At 43.0% G+C, this 17,688-nt stretch overlaps 1 protein-coding gene across 3 annotated transcripts in view; it reads right to left on the reverse strand.

Annotated features, from left to right (window-relative positions):
- The window catches only part of CD247 (CD247 molecule), a 51,934-nt gene that overhangs the window by 4,136 nt on the left and 30,110 nt on the right, over positions 1-17,688 (reverse strand). For all 3 annotated transcript variants that reach the window (XM_085076813.1, XM_085076803.1, XM_085076793.1), the window contains exons 2-4: positions 1,931-2,037; positions 1,608-1,661; positions 388-471 (exon numbers count right to left, since the gene is read on the reverse strand). In XM_085076813.1, coding sequence (XP_084932939.1) covers positions 388-471; positions 1,608-1,661; positions 1,931-1,993 — 201 coding nt within the window. In that variant the 5' untranslated portion in view covers positions 1,994-2,037. The remainder of the gene's footprint in view (positions 1-387; positions 472-1,607; positions 1,662-1,930; positions 2,038-17,688) is intronic.

The following is a 17,688-nucleotide window of genomic DNA, read 5'->3' on the forward strand; positions in this document are numbered from 1 at the left end:
CCGGCTGATGCAGAAGGTTTTCCCTCCCTTTTCCTTTGAAAGTGAAGGGCTCTGCAGCAGAAGGAGTTGTTTTGGCTGCTGCTCTACTTTGTGGGCTCTTGTCTGGTGGCATCAGACGCAGCGAGCTCTGTGAAACACCCACCGCTGCCAGGCCTCCTCCGCATCCGCCCCGGCTGGGTGTCACTTCCTCGCCCTGGTGGCTGTGAGCTCCCAGCCGGGAGGGGGACAGAGATCAAAGGGGAGGGGGAGGTTCACTGCTGTCCCCATCATGCCCGAGTTACGACACGCATCGAGTCGTTCCCTCCCCAGGAAGGTGCCTGGCTGAGCAGCGCTGTGACGGCGTGGGAGGCACCAGCTGAGAGCAGAGGTGCAGGGGGAGGAGGTTACCTGGTGTCTCCCGCCCAGCTCGGGGTCTGCCGCTCGCTTCCCTCCCAGAACGTCGTATTCGTCTCTGTGCGCGCGAGAGAGTTTCTGAAACGGGAAAGCAAGAAGCAGTGGATGGACACTGTGATAATGGGAGAATAGATCCTGACTTAACACAGGAAAGAAAGGGAACCCAGCTCAGTTCATGAGCTAGAAATTATTTTTACCCCTCAATGCAACTGCCAACAAAAATGTCTAACCTAAATGACAGTGGTCTGCGCAGCACAAAACTGCAAACTGTCGTATCAAGAGCCTTTGCTAAGTGGAAGTGAGTTGAAAACCACAGCGTGTGAGGGGCAGGGACTCTGACTTTCATGCTTTCTCTCCCACTGGAGAGTGAAGATCCACAAGCCTAATTTTTCCTGCAGAGCAGCTCATCTAAATTTGCATCAAGCAGCTACAGAAATTTTATGCCCAACACAATTCCTAGCTGAGAAAAGTTACCTTGGACAAGGGCCAAGGCAAGATTTCAGGTCAGAATAACACAGCTGACAGGGTGCTACTTAAAAGGTGACAGGCTACACTTAAACTGAAAAGAAATTGCATTAGTGTTCATACATTACACAGTTAAACAGAACTCATCACAGGATGTGGCTATGGTCAAAAGCGTGAGAAAAAAAAATAAAATACAACTAGACATGGCAAAAATAACTAAGAGTTTAATGCTGCCATGAGTGAGCAATTCAGCTAGGAGGGACAGGCAGGACCTTGTCTGTCCTCTTTCATTGCCTGAAGATGCTGCCCATGGTCAGGGCACAGTGGACAAGGTACATCTCTGGTCCAACAGCTGTGGGGCAACAGGAAAGCTTGGGAATGGAGGCACAGGGGCTGTGGTGGCTCTGGCTCCACACACTTGGCAGTGTAAGAGCTACAGGTGCCCAAAGTCAGCTCCACAGCATTCCTTGGCATGTGCCCTTTGCCCAGCCCACAACAAACAGCCTGAGCTTAGTGGGTCCAATCAGCCCAGAACACTCTCTAGCATCCAGCCAGATTGGTGACACCAGAAGCTGTCCCTTTCCTCCTTACAGCTGCCACGCTGCACATATGCATGCAGGTGTGTAAAGCCCACTCATGAGCTGCCTCATCCAAAGCTTTTCTGACCAGCAGGCAATTCACTGCCTCTCAGTGCCCCAAAAGGTCTGTCTGGATGGTGGATTAAGAAGCAAAGAGCAGCAGTTACTTACATTGTACACATCATCCTGGCCTGGTTGCAGCTGGGGTTCAGAGGCGTGGCTGAGCTGGAAGAGAGATCATTCCATGAGCAAAGAGACAGTGGCTCCCTTCAGTCCTTTCATTCCCTGTCTGATGAGTTACGCTCATCAGAAACAGGGCAATCCACAAGCAGCCCCTGTGGGGCTACCAGCAGTACAAACCACTGCTGCAGTGCCACTTTTATCCACACACCAGCCTGGCCCCAGCAGCCAAGTCGTTTTACTTACCAGCCCAGCTCAGCTGTTTTACACAACCAAAGCCAAATCCAAATGCATCTGTGTTTGGTTAGACTGACCTTTGCCTTCACAAAAAGGGCTGTCATGACCACTGCGTAAATGAAGAGGAATCCATCCAGCATGTAGCAGAGCCTGGGATCTGTGAGTCCAAGAACTGATGCAGCATCTGAACAAAAACAGGAGATACATCAACAAAAGACCTTTTGTGTCACTGGGTGCTTGGCAGCATAAATGTGGCAGTGCTGCATAGCACTTCATGGAAAAAGAGCCACTGGGAGGGCAACACTGCCTCTCTGCCAACAAGATGGAATTCTGAATATAAGGATTATAGGACTAATCTGGTCAAAAAGGACCACGGCAAGTCCAGCCTTCTCTCTAAAAAGGTTCAGTTAAACCAGACTGCCCAGGACCTCAGCCAGCTGAGAGTATTTCCATGGGCAGAAATGTTTGCAACCTCCCCCCACTAATACAGGACATTTCTATTCTAGGAAAACCCAGCAGCATCTCCTTCAGGGATTCATGACTGGTTAAGGCTTCCTTCACCAACTAACACTTGAGTGTGTGGGAAAAAATACATCTGTTTGGACAAAATGTTAGGGGAGGGCTTCTCAGAAAACAATTCTGCATTAAATGTAAAGAAAGATTGACGTTGTCACACTCAGTGAGAGACCCAGGCTGAAATCACAACTCAGTTTCCAGCAGGACATCTTAATATTGTTGGGTTTCAGCAGATAAACCTGGTGAAACTGCCCCTGTATGAGTTCATAAACATGTAGAAATTTCACGAAGTATAGCTACAAAAACTCAAAGGCTAAGTAACTATAGATCCAATATGCAGCTCCAGGTCCATCCCCCAAGGAAAAGCTGTATTGCACAGTTATAAAAACAACAAAACAAACAAACAAACGCCTTAAAATTAATCTGAGTTGTGCTTTCTGCAAGGATTTGGAGGGAGTTCAAAAGGGAAAGACAAAAATGATCAATAACCTGCAAAGCCCTTCGATGAAGATAAACAATCACTGTTCCCACTGACAGCCTCACACAGCCAGAAAGAAATACCAAAGAGTAGATTTGTTTGTCTGAACTAGGAGTTTGCATTCATTTTTAAAAAATAATGCATTTAGAAACAAATCCATGGAAATAAATTGATATTAAGATCCTAGATAGTTTTCCTTCTTCTCCCCACTTTTTCTATTATTTAAAAAATATGGTTCAAAGCACTTTATAAACAATAACCTTTGCCACATTTCCTCAGGACTATAAAATTTCATTTATCTGGGGTAAACAAAGACAGAGAGATTATGTTTTTGCCCAACATTGTATATTAAACCAACAAACAAACTGAGATTACCTTCCCAGAGCTTTTCTTCCAAACAGTTCACAGCACAATATTTTACACCAGTCTGGAGGCATCTGAGATGCTGCTGAAGGCAGCATTTTTGGGTACTCTTTGGGTATCCTGGCCCTTAATCCCCTCTTCCTGTATCAAAGCCTGGCATGTTCATACAATCATCTCAAGACAATGAGAAAGTCCAGTGTTTAGAAATGAGCCAATATAATGAATAGAATCATTAGGAAAAGACCTCCAATACCATCAAGTTCAACCTTCAGACAAATACTACTGTGCCCACTAAATCATATCGTGAAGTGTCATGTCTCCTCATTTTTTGAACACTTCCAGGGATAGTGACTCCACCATTTCCCTGGGGAGCCTCTTTCAATGCTTAGCCACTCTTTCAGTGCAGAAAATTTTCCTAATATTTAACCTAAACCTTCCCTGGTGCAGCTCGAAGCTACTTCCCCTTGTCCTGTCTGTTGATTCACATTGTTTCCTTCCTTAATATGTTCAACCTTTGTGTTCTTAAACAAAACACAACAAAATGTACAAAGCACTTTCTAAATAACAACCTTTGCAACAGGTTTCTGAATTAGAAAGTGAGAGAGAGAAAAAGACAGAAGGTACAAAGCCTATTGAAGCAAAGGTCAAAGAGATAGAAAACATAATGAACAAGTGGCAGTTAAAACAGCTACCACCTGTTCAGGTGAACAGGACCAGTTCAGGCTTTTTTAATCACTAGAGGGAGGGTTACTGGTCTTCAGTACTTGCACAACATGCACAAACAGAAGACCAGTCCCTTAGGCACCAGCAATATGTGCTATTTGTCCCTCATCAGCCATGGTCTGGGGGGCTGAGGCCAAGGTCACAGGGTTGGGGCTGCTGATGGGAGCTGGGCAGAGCTAAACGTGCCAGGCTGAGGGAGTAGTCTCACACACTCAGCTGCCTCACACACACCAAAGCACAAATAACAAACAGCAAAGCACAAATGATAAACATTTCACGATGATTCCCACTTTGTTAACCTCACTGATTACACAGTGCTTACTGGGAGTGGCACAGCATCTTTCCAGTGCTCACATACTAGTATTTTACCAGTCCAAATTTCAGCAATCCAGTGAAATACAGCGGAGTTGTAAAGCAAGATGTCCAAATCCTGGCAGGAGCATGGCCAGTGCCAGGTCACAGGCCAGTGGGGAAGGCAGCTACATGGCATTGTAAATGATGTCCAACTTACTGCTTAAATGTGCCTCAGACAAACATCACCTCTCTCTGTGGGAATCCAAAAGGAGCTGAGGCACAAACCAATGCCTAAGTACACAAATACACAAGGGCTCAAAGATGAGGTCAGAGTGGTGATCTTGCTTGAGAGGGAAGCAAGCTCTGAAGGTTTAATAAATAGAAAGTTAGCCCTTACTCATGCTCACCTCATGCTCCTGTGCAAGGAGCTGCACAGTTACATCGCCTGCTGCAGGGCAGGAGGGACATTTACTGAGAGACCATCAGGATGTGAGGGCAAACAGAAACAAACTCTGCATTTGGTAATTACGTTTTAGTTTTAGGAGCTTGTGCAGGAGAAGCTCTGGAAAGCTTTGTACAGGGAGCTGACCCAGCCTGGGCAGGGACTGGCAGGAGAGGAGACAGAGTCACTAAGTAAAGCACTGCCCTGGCTGCCAGCCCTTCTCAATCCTAACTGCCTCCACCTGGAACTCTTCAACCAGCTGTACTTCTGCTGCTGAGACGTTTCTTCCCAGCACCTCCTCCTCCCAAAGCCTGCACTTTTGTTCCCCTCCTCTTCTCTGCTGCCACCCAGCAATGCAGCCCTGCTCTCTGTGCCCAGACACTCCTGCTGCTGCAGGTCCTTGCACTCACACATCTGGACCTGAGGCATCTCCCTCATCCTGATCCACACTCACACCCCCAAAGCAGCTCTGCAGCCTCTCCGCAACAACCCCCTGCGACCTTTTACTTTCTGAAGTATAGGGGGGAAAGAAAAATAGAAAAAAAAGGCCATTCAGAACTGCTGCGGACAAGCAAGCGAGAAAAACCCCTGCAGCAGGAGGCCAAGAGCAGCCCCAGGAGGTGAGGGAGAGGAAGCCTGAGAGAGGCTGAGCTGCGGCCGCTCGCCTCGAGAGCCCTGCGTGGTTTCACAGAGCTCCAAGCCCCCGGCTCAGCCCAGCACCAGCTCTCCTGCACACGGTGGTGAGTTTAGTTTCAGCCACACTGCCAGATGTGCCCCTGCTGCAGACTTGGAGAGGGCCAGGGAGTGCCAGAAGCCACATCCAGACACAGCTGCCCTGCTCCAAAACACAAAATTTGGGAGGGGTGCTGCACCCCGCAGCTGGCTGGCATCCAACACAGGACTGGCCCAATGCAGCAGTACCAACAGGGAGCAGCTGAAGTGAACCACTGAAACATGGCCTGGACCCTTGAAACGTGCCAGCACGTTTCTTTTTAATAGGATTTTCCTCCTCTGATGTTTTTAGTGTGCATTTGGATTGAGTTAGGCCATGATTCCTGATAATAGTTTGAGAAATACACACCGTAAATGCTGAATTACTTGTAAATCCAGATGAAATCTGTCCACCATAAAATGTTTTCTCTCCCATGGCCCTTATTAAGTGATTCATTTAAGAGTTTTACTTTTAGGGGTTACCAAAATTCAGTAACACAGCTGTAAATGAAGCATTTTATCTTCCTGGAAACCGAGTTTCTCAGTGAAGCCCATGAAAACCAATCCCAGCACAAGAGATTTATTGATGAAATTGTGGTTACATACAAAGCTGTTTAAAGGCAGATCCTGTAGGGCCTTCTCCCAACAGCCCAGAGCTGCTGCTGCTGTGTGAGAGCAAAATTCTGACCCCAAGAGAGCTCCCTGGGCTTGGGACAGAACAAGGACACAGATGAGCACCCTGCACAGTGCTTCATTCCAAGAGTATACAGCCTGCAGCTGAAAAGACAGCCCAGACTGAATGCCTAAAAGTTAGCCAGCTAAAACTATTAAAGATAATCGTGTTCACAAAGAATGTATCTATCCTGGGGTTTATTTATATATTTCTATGGGTTTTTTACTCAGATATAAGCAACAAACAAACCTGTGACCCTCCAAGATTGAAGAAGCAGAGGTCAAATCCTCCTTCACTTGCAGAAGGAAGAGGCTCAATTAATTTGTCATCAATACTCCATCCCATATTTGTCAAACACAACATGGCCCAAAGCAAAGCTCATGCCCACAAAGCTCAGCATTAGACTTTGTTGTCAGAGGAAACTGCTGATACGATCAGGATTCAGGTTACAAGACCAGATGTCAGGCAGCCCAAATAATTACATTTAAAAAGGGAAGTATTTTAAGTCATTATCTTCCACTTTTTTACACCAATGAATGGACAGTCAAGTTAAGGTGCCTTAGGATTCTTGTGAGCCTTTCATACTCCTTTCAGAGAGGCACTATCACAAAGTTCAAATAATCCAAGTTTCCCTCTGATTTATTTGGAAGAAACAGATTCAAAAGAAGGAAAATATTATAATGCCACAAAGGGCTAAACACTGGTGTTCCTAGCCATGGCAGGGGGTTTGGAACTAGATTATCTTTAAGGTCCCTTCCGACTGAAACTTTTCTAAGATTTTCTAGCACATCATGGAATAAAGACTCTAATAAAAAAGTCCAGGGTACTCTAACAAGAGCAAGACAAGTAGATCTCCAGCAGCTGTTTGATATGTTGGAAGAGGAGCCAATATGTGCAGAAAAAAATAAATTATCTACCTTTTCAGTCTGAAGGTGAAGATTAACTTAGAATATATAATTAAATAAGGCAGTCTTTCACCCTCCAAACCCTTCCAGAGCCTTGTCAGAAACAGAAAGGAGGGGAGTGCCTTGCTCATCTCTGGAAGGGGACTCCTTGCTTCATCAAAACAGTCAGTCATTCTCAGAAAAAGCAACTGCTTTCACTTCTCAGTTTAGCAAGGACTTGGTGCAAAGGGCTTTCCTGAAGCAAACCTGATGTTGCCTCCTAGAGACAGCAAACCACACACAGGGCAGCTGCAGACCTGGATACCCAACAAGCTGGGATGACAGATGTAAGCTGTGCAGCTCTTTCAGCTTTTGTAGGTTTAGATTAGACACAAGTGCTTTTACTAAACTCATCTTCATCAGGGATAGCAGAAGTTTAATCCAGTTACTGCAAAAGGTGTTCCCCGCTGTAAATTTTCTGTTGTCTAATCCAATCTGGTGTTAAGTGTACCAAGAGGCAAGAATTATTCAAATGCTTCTGGGTCACTTAGCCTTTCCCTTCCCCTACCAACTCTGTCCCACAGCAGTAACTCACCCCAGACTGATTTACTATCAGGTGGCCTTTTCATATTCAGCTCCTACAACCCTGTGCACACGATGGAGGATCACATAAAAGAATTCAGCCTGCTTGTCTCCCTGGGGATCCCACAGAGACTTCACTCTGCCAGGCTGAAGGAAGAGACACTAAGTCAGGCATGAGATGCTGATCACAATCAGATGTGTATCTCTGTTCAGTGAACACTTCACACACGTGACAGACTTTCCTTAAGCACTTCAAATTAGCACTTTTAAGTTAGGCTTTACAGCTAGCTCACTGCCATGGCTCCAGTAATCACATGTACTGATAACATGAAGAATGCTTTCCAACCTGGAGATTCATAAGGCAGCCCCACTCCCTTTTATTCCAGTTTCAGACTTACAGAAGTCATTAAGCTTATATGGGGGCTATCCCTGCTCGTGGGAAATGGCTGTCTGCTAGATGGGCAATAAAATATTAGAAATATCCGTGCACAAAATATTTAGAGTCAGTCAATCATCAGATCATTTTCTTGTCTCAGTGCAGGTAGGGACTACTCTGATTGTACAGCTGATGTTAAACTGAGTGCAGAAATGCACACACCCAGTAAGAGCCTCACCAGTGCTGTTTTGTCTCAGACTGAGCTTGATTGTGACTCCCTTGATTTGCTGCAAGCAGAGGAGCAAAAAGTCTCTCACAGGAATGCAAGCTAAGGGTGGAGATGCTGGAGGGAGAATTGCAGCTACAAGGCCATTTACAGAGAACAGTCAGGAATGAGCAATTCCTTCCCTTGCAGCCAACATGGACCAAAGCTGGGACAATTACAGCAGCCATCCCTGATGTATGGTCAAAGCCATGCCTGTACACTCATCACAGCTAATCCTACTGGAATCAAACCAAGTCTTTTTGCCATTTTCTGGGATTAGTTTTCACGTAAACTCACCGACAGCACCAGATCTAACTAGTGACAAAAGAGCCAGAGCCAGAGCCAGGAAGGGCACCAAACCCCCAATAGTGAAAGCCATCCACTTTTTTAGGTTAAGTTCATAGCAACATTTTTCAAAACCCAGGTAGGTGTCTTTCAAGACTTTAAACACATTCCTCATACAATGTTTTTCAGCACATAAGTATCATGACTGAATCATAAGGAAGGCAGACACACGAAAAGTAGTGGAAAGGCTGGAAATATTTACTTTAGCAGAACAAGTTGGAGCAGACTATTTTAAGACTAGCAGAGCCTCAAGATGTTTTCATTGCAACATCCACTTGCAACAAAGCTTCTGAGGGCAAAGCCATTCCTAGTGAAGCTTGGTGTCTAGCAGAGAAATAGTTAAATCATCTGCAGAGGCAGTGGTGGCTCAGGTTGTCAGGCAGGAAGGAGGTTTCACCAGCCCCAACGGCTGAGGCTCTAAACCTGCAGTAGCTGCACACATGGGAGGGAGAGGTTTCAGAGCAGTGCCCTGCCACTGACCCACTTAGTGGAGAGCTGTGTGTGTCATGTCCTGCTTCTGACAGAAGATGCACAGGCAAAAAACCCTCCTGTGCAACAGCAGGTTATGTAGAGAGTAAACAGAAAGAGTGATTAAGGGTTTGGGTTAATATTCATTCCCTGCGCATTATTTTGTGGCATTGTTTACCAAAGCTTAGCAATAACAATATTAAGACCACTGGGGAATATTCCACTCTAAAAACAACACACGAAGCATTTTGCAGACCTCATAAAAAAAGAGACAATGGATGAGCTACCACAAAATGGAAATATCACGACAACCTTGCCTGGGGTCCTCGATGGAGTCATTCAGCAAAGGGGCTCAGAACAAACCCTAACTCCATGGACCCTCACAGATTTCACTTGAAAAAAAAGGAATTGTTTCTTCCAACCTCCAAAACATCCTTCCTCTGATTTGGAAGCATTCACATTTTCCTAGTGTATAGCAACTCTGCAGCTAAAATTTTATGACAAAGCAAAACACTTGCTAAAAGGGCTTTGGCCATGGACCTGCAAATGGGGCATGGCTTTATTTATGCTAGTTCACACCTCACTGCTGATGCCTGTGCTTCTCTTTGTCACCTTTTGCAGGTGACAAAACTGTGGCTGGTACATCTCCATTGCTGCATTTTGTTACGAGCCACCTGAGGGACCACACTCCGTTTTAGAAAAGCTTATCTCAGATGGCATTACAGGATAAGGGAAATAAAACACACAGCTTCTCAAACATAGGTAGGAAAAGGCAAGTATGAAGACCATATATATAAATTTTGACTGAATTAAAGTCTGTTTACATTCTTGTGTGGGGTGGGAGAAAATGGAGGAAAGAATTTCCTTGTCATTAATGACTTTACCTAATACCTTTATTATACCAACCATAAGATAACAAAAGTAATGTGTTATCTGTCAGAAATACTGAAGTGCCCTCAAAAGCTCAAGCACTAGAAGCCAGTACCTTCTTAATTGCTTCTCTGTGGTGATAGACTTGTAGGGGATAAAAAAACCCCAAAACCCAAGCAAAAGTAGCCCAATCTCTCATCACAAAGAAAATTTCCTGTTTATTTACGCTACAAGTTCAAACCATCCTATGGCAGTATTTGCAACTGAGATGAAGTAATTATGATTTACTCACTGCATGCAACTAATATTAAAATTTATCAAGTTATTTCCAGTAATTACTTGGGAATATATTGATACTCTGGAAAGATGAGCTATTATGAGCAATTTAAATTAATTTCATCCACAGCACTAAATTTACCCTATTGGTTTTTCTATGGGATTTTTCATTAAAAGATTTTCCAGATATTTGGCAAAGAGAAATCCCATTTTGTGGCTTATGACTGGATTTAGTTTTGTTTTGTTTTCCTGGAGGAATGGCATAGCTATTTCAGAGGATTTCAATGCCTTGTATTTATTCTTTCCACCTTAACGCAGACAAGTAGCTCTCAGCCACTTACCAGATATATTTTACAGAACAATTCTGTTCATACCTTCAAGTTTTAGAGCACCTATCTGAAGCAGCCACTTGAGATGGGATATTATGTTGTCTCTGATTTTTCTCACTCCAACTAATTTTGCAAGTGTAGAATCACTTGCACTACCACTGCACTTATCTAATTGCTTGTCAGCCTCATAAAACATGTTCCTTTAAAGACCTGTAATGCTGCTGCTAAAATGGATGAAAATTTTGAAATTATGTTTACTTTAAACAGCCCTCTCTCCCACAAAAACCCGTATTGGGAAGCCTCTGGGATGTGCAGAGAGATAAAAAGGCTGCATGGAAACTGTGCTTGTTTGCTTTCTATGTGCAGCTGAGATGGAGTTAGAATGCAAAGGAAATTTATATGAACTCCATTTTTCATAGCACTGGGAGCTTCAGTAAGCTTTATTGAAAGCACAGATTTGGAAAGTGCAGTCGCAGAACTGTTGGATGGAGTGAAAAATTGCCAAGTGATCAAATGCCCACAGAAAATAAATTTTCTCCTAAATGTGTAAAGAATCCTTAGCATTTAATTTACTTTTTGTACTCTCTAAGAAAAATCTTTCTTCTACTTCTATCCATTACAATTTCTTCTTGCCATGGAACTCTTTATTGTGTATTGTAGTACCTAAAATACGTAACACAACGCTGGGCTGCCCAGACAATGCATGGGCTTGTACAGGACAAAACACTCTCTTCCCTTAATACAAATGTTTTTCTGAGACTAATTTTGATGAATCCATCATTCAGTCAGACCTGGACTTGGTGTGTATTCCTAAAAGGACAGAGGGGAACAGGGAAGGTACTGGGGACCTCCTTCGAGGTGCTTTGCAGTGGCCTCATCTGTGCCTCTGGGAGTTTCTTGCATGTGCAAGCCTGGAATTAATCCCATTATGCAGAGTGTTATCCCACAGAATGAGCCATTAGATGTGCATTAATTATTTCAATCTGTCCCTTGAAATCCATTTGGAGAAGCTGCCCTGTTTTTACAGACAGAAAAGAAGTGAAGCTATCGAAGCCGACAGCACTCGCGAGGGTTGTGTTGGGTTTATCACATCCAAACGGAGGAAGAAACACAAGGGATGTAAACAAATGGCCTGCATCTCTTCCCAGGAAAGACCAGATCCCAAAATGGGTGAATTCATTCTCCACACCATTGATTTCAAGTTAGCACAGGCCATTTCATTCAGTGACAACAGGTTTGCCCCCAAGGCTCACACACACACACACACTCCTCTTCAAAGATGCACAAGAAAAAGGGAGTGAGCGTCAATAATTAAAAGATAAACGCAAATGTTTTTTCTAACACAACATTCATTACACAATAAATCCTTACTCAGTGTAACAAATCAAAGTTTGGAGAGTATGACACTACACAAATTTCTTTTCTCCTGGAAAATAAATCTTTTCATTACTCGTTAAATTCATTTTATTCTACCCTGCTTTCAGAGTAACCTGACAGTTTGTTCTTCTGCAATTCATTTTCACCTGCCTACAGATTAGAAGTCAGCAAATAAAAACAGTTGCCTCTGAACCCTATATTTTTCTACAAATGTATCCCAAAGCTGTATTTCTATTTTAGCAACACAAATTAGCAGTGGTTTACTCCAAGTCCCTTGCAAGAGCTATATAAGAATTATTTACTACAAGGCAAAAAAGCAGGAAGGACCGGATGGCTCAGCTCATTGCACAGCACCAAATATATATATTTAACTCTCCAAATATTTCAGCATTTCCACTGAGGAAGAGCACAGCACATGTACAAAATACAAAGGTCTAAGGGACAACTCTATGCACATTAAGCAAAAGAAGTCTGGCGCTGTAACCTGCTCTACCTGATACTGTTTAGAATATAGAACTGGTTCACAAAAAAGCCATGGAAAAATAAAATCACTATGTATTTCTCCTGGCAGTTGACTTTCTGCTTGGACATGACCAAAAAAAAAACCAATTTCCTAAGTTTCCATGCAGTCACCTGAAATTTATCGAACATGGCGGCATCCACCATCACATAGAGGGTTTTTATCTAAATTAAATTACATAGTGATGTAGATACAGCTATAGAACAAACATTATTTTAATTAATTTCATTTCATACAGATACATTTAATTTTGCATGCTGGAAAAACCAATGAAATTCAAACAGAGAAATAATAAGCAAATCTGCATAGACCTTAGATAATTTTATTTTACCAAACTAGTGCCACAAGCCCCCTGAAGCCAAATTTCCCTGCTAATAAGCCCCATCCTCCTCCAGTGTCCCACCATTACATATCTCAGTCTTGTGAGTTTATGACCAGAATAAAGTCCCTAAAAGAGAAAAAATCTGACCAGCTGGGACAGATAAAATCTGTTCAGTTATTTTATTACCATGCTAACAAGTTAGTGATCCAAACACTATGGTTTTAAGACATAGTTTACAAGAATAAAAGCATTATTTCTTCTCTTTTCCCTGTCACGTTTCTAGCACTATCATAATGCTGGCAGCATAAAAGGAAAAAAAACAACTTAAATACTATGTAAAATTATTATGTAGTCTTTAGAAGCAGCAATTGAATGACAAGTTTTATGCTGCTATTTATAACCTAGGTAAAGCTAAATAAAGTATCACACTGAACAAGCTGCTTCTCCTAAAATTCTCAGCTGGCTATGACACAAAAATACTTTCTTGGTAGGCTGTTCAGAGATTAGTATTTCTGAAGCTTTTAAGAGATTAAATTCTGCAGCTGGTTATGCTACCTGCAAAATAACCCAGCAGCAAATACTGGGCAAGACTAGAATTCATGCACAACCAATCTGTAGTTCAAGTTCAATTATACAAACAACTGTATAATCAAGATTTTTAAAAAAACCTATTCCAAAGATAGTTGTAGTTTTAGTTTTTTAAGAACGTGTCAGTAAATCATATACTAAAAACAAAATAAGCTCTTCTATTTGAATTTCTCTTAGCAGATTATTGCAATTTGAGCAAAGGGAGTACATTTGTCTGTCTGCATACAGACTTGTTTCTAATCAGGAACATTCTCCTGCAAACTCAAAGATCAAGTTCTACTGGCAGATGGACAGCTATATTTTACCATCCAGAACAGTACCCAGCAGTGTTGAAATCAGTAATAAAAACTCCAAACAAAGTTATTAACACATGTGGACCAGCTTGTGAACTTTTATGCAGAAACCCTGACTTCTTATTTCCACAGAAATGTTTTGTGCTTATTCTGGTGTGGTGGTGTCTGATGGCACAAGCATTTTCATGGAAATAATGCATAGTCATTTAGTTCAATGACTACTCACTTTACAACTGAAGAAACAAAATTAATATCTTATTTTCAGTCAGGAATTGTATTTTATTACTGAGCAGAAGCGTAAAAGTGAAAGAAGTCAGTTCCACATGTCGCTTGCAATATTATAAAAAATTTGGCATTACTCCCCCAGTTGTTTTCATCCAAGTTCCTCAAATCACAAATGCACCACTAGGTTAAAAGAGAAGCCCAGCAGTTGCTGCAAAACCATGTCCAACTTCATTTAAAAATTTGCTTTTTAACCTTACTAGGTCACACAGGAATCAAAATCTATAAGCACAAGCATGGAGGTGATTATAAGATGTTAAATCAGAATTACCCTACTCAAACAACTGGTGCACAATTTTCCTGAGTACTTGTCGAAAGGCCAAGAAAGTGCATTTTATGAAGACAATCTTAATGAGGGGAAATGACAGAAAAAGTGATATAATCAAATTATTTCCTATAGTTACCAGAGTATTCAGTGTTGTCCTATTTTTAAAATTATTCTGTGCTGTAAGAAGTTAGACAAAATAGGACTTCTAAGCATGAAAAAGTACTTGCAGTGTGATGGTGTTGTCAGTGCTTTCTCAGGAAAGTTCAGGGAGGAACAGAAAACCTGGAGCCATGACATCAGCCAAGGACACTTTTATACTCGCTGCCCCCCCGGGCATTGCACACCAGACACTCTCCAGGCTGGTTTTAATAATAGCTTTATAGCCACAGTTAAGGAGAGAATGACTGCTTTATCATCCTTTGCAGACAGATAAATCACATTTTTTACACCTACCCAAATGACTCCCCTCTGTGTTACAGCTTTCCATGCTGACCACTAATTGTCCTTTTATCAGGTTTTGTTAATGATACACTTCTCTTTGTACATACCACACTATGGATAGCATATGACTTATCTTTGCCTTTTTTACATTCTAAATATGCTGTACTTTGATCAGAAAGATCAGGTCTGTGCTTCAGCGTGGACCACACAAATCAGAGCTCGATGCCACGCTCTCAGAAAAACAAATGCATTTTCTTGCTCCAACACCTTGCTGCTGCATCCCGGTGCAGCCTCAGAAAATCCCCCATCATTTACCACAGTGCAGCTGCACGAAACCAGCCAGGCCATTTTGGGAACTGCTCAGGAGCTGTTTGCCCAGCAGATCACCTGGGCTTTTTCTGGTTTGCTCTGGCCTGCCAAAGGGCAGGACACAGGCTAAATGGAGGAGGGAGCCTGCTGCCTGTACCTGCTCCCCTCCAGCCCTGCACAAACTGCTGCTCTGGGCCCCATTGCCACAACACAGGCTGGCTTCTCCCAAATCTCCATCTTCTTTGTTTCTTGTGTCAGGTTAATATCACTAATCATGTTTATATTTGTTCTACTCCTCTCCTTCAACCTTTCTTCCTTGTTCAAAACAACTGATTTCTGGGAGACCTTTAAAATACTCAAAGATCTGGCTGCTGATGAAGTGGCTTGAACGTTTTACCCAGATTTGTTCCCCTGCTGAGAGACTCGGCGGCTGTGCTTGTCTGTCTGACAGCAACCACAAGATCCATGCCCAGCAAGTCCCTTTCTTTCACTTATAAGCTAAGCTCCTGGTCCCTCACTCACGCACAGCCCAGGCCCCTCAAAGCCTCAAAGCGAGATGTGACGCTTCCCTTCGACAGATATGGATCTCCCCCCACACAGCCGCCCCAGCAAACACACATCTGAGACTCTCCTGAGCTCACACAGCCAGCGCCAGGTGCACCTGGGAAAGCACTTGCTCAGAGCAGCTCCTCTAACTCCTCTATCTGAGAGAGAAATTGTTACCTCAGAATAAAGTGGGTGTAGGAGAAGGCTTTATAGTTTCAGGGCTCTTCAGCCTCTGCTTTTTTACCGCAGGAATAAAAAACAAAACAAAAAAGAGCTTGACTTAAACAGGGCAACACCTTAAGTCTGGGTCACGAGCGTCACTTTCCCAAACGTGGGACCTTAAGGGGACTGAGCAAGTAAATAACCCTCTGAGAAACACATGAACAGCCAGAGAGGTGACCCCATGGATGCATGAAGCAGCAGCAACCTCTGGGATCAGTGTCCCATCTCTGCTCCCTGTCAGACCCTGCAGAAGGACTGCACAGGTTTTCAACCAACCAAAGAGGCTTTGCCAGCCCCACTGCACAGCATGAGCAGGGACTGCTTTTCCTTTGAAGTACCTGGCTCCAAAGCAAGCCCTTCTGACACCCTCCAGGCAATCTGTGTATGACACAATCTTATACACCAACACTCTCCTTTTTTAAGTAAAAGGGTGGTAAAAGAGGTTGTTTGTTTGCTTTCAAAAGGTGGCTGTCTTTGAGGGAGTTACTACATACATCCATGAAATGGGACACGTCTGCAGCTCTCTCAGCACAGAGAGAGAACCCAGTGCCTTAATACAGAATGTCCTGCACCTCTGCTGCCTGAGCTGGAAAATTTGGCTCTCAGAACATCCTGGGAGCTTGGAGAAAAAAGTAAAAATCAATACTAAATAATCTTGTGTAGTGCCAGGCTAAGGGTGCAACAAGGCAGTGTGAGTCCAAATGCTGCCAGACAGGCTAAGGCAGGAAGGGAATGTGACAAGTTGTTTTTTCTTTTTCTTTTCTAAAAAAAGGCAAAATGCCTATCTTTTTTTTTTTCCCCAGAAGGTGGTTTTGACACTGGATTCAAAATTGCCAGGGGCAAAAACAAATTCACATTCATATAGAATAACCACTGATACACAAATTCTCTCTCCTTCTCTTTTATAAGAAGCAATATGAACTGCAGTATGAATTTGCTGAATATTTCTCGCCAACTCCCACTCCTTCATAATAAGCAACTGGAAAGTTTCAATCTGAATAATTGACTTTATAGATTTAGGGAAAAATAAGTCAATTAACAAAGGGCAAAAAAAGCCCTGTTTGTCTTCTCTGGAATATACTGTATTGGCTCCTGTGAGCAAGCAACAAAACACAGTTTGTCATTCAGAAGTTTAAACTCAAGTCTTAGGAGGTTAGGTTATATCTTTCTTGTAAGCAATACAAATTCTAGGTAATCACAAAATACAGTACTGCACACAGAGCTGTGGTATTTTAGAATTTCTGGTATTAGCTGCAGCCAGAGATGCAAAAACATCCAAATATCTGTATTCGAAGGTTTTGTGCTTATTCAAGAACATTTTGCCCCTTCATTCCAAATGTGTGGTGGAGTTGCAATAATCAAAATAAAAATCTTTACTGAGCTTTCGATAAACATCTTCAATTCAACAACACTGCTATTGCCTTTGCCCATTATTTTGCATTTATGTTGGCCCAGAGCATTCTCCTCCTGAAGTGACTATTGATAAGCCTGTGACAGATACACTGAAAGAACTACAGAGATATAACAGGATTCCCTTCTGGTGCCACCTTCCAGAGCTGCAGGACTTGGCTAAATCAGTGATGCTAATCAGTTTAAATTAGCACCTCAAACTTTTGGGTTCTCCCATTGCCATTTTCTCTCACTTAGGTGCCATGTGCTTGCTGTCTTTCCCTTCCACATAAACGTAGGTGCAATACCATATGCCAAGGGGGTACATGGATAAAAGTACATATATATAAATATGTATGAGGGGTACGTGGTGTATCCATGTATGTGGCTATATATAAATATATCTACAAACACTGAAGCCATTTTCTTCTCTCTGCCTTGGCAGAGAGAGCACAGAGGATGCTCAGCTGAGCAAATCACCCATGAAACACCAGTGACTTTCAGGCAGACACATCCATGAAAGGAAAAAAGGTTCAGGAATGAAGGCAGCCACCTGCCCTGCTTTCCCTGGTAGCAGAAGAGCCTCCCTGCCTCCCCTGTCACAAACAGCAGTGCAGGGGAAGCCACACCACCTTTGAAATGTGTCTCATCACAGGGCTCCCACCCCCCAGGGGTTTCCTTCT

The sequence above is a fragment of the Lichenostomus cassidix genome, chromosome 1 (assembly GCF_008360975.1).
Source record: "Lichenostomus cassidix isolate B80296 chromosome 1, HeHo_3.0, whole genome shotgun sequence".
Taxonomy (NCBI): domain Eukaryota; kingdom Metazoa; phylum Chordata; class Aves; order Passeriformes; family Meliphagidae; genus Lichenostomus; species Lichenostomus cassidix.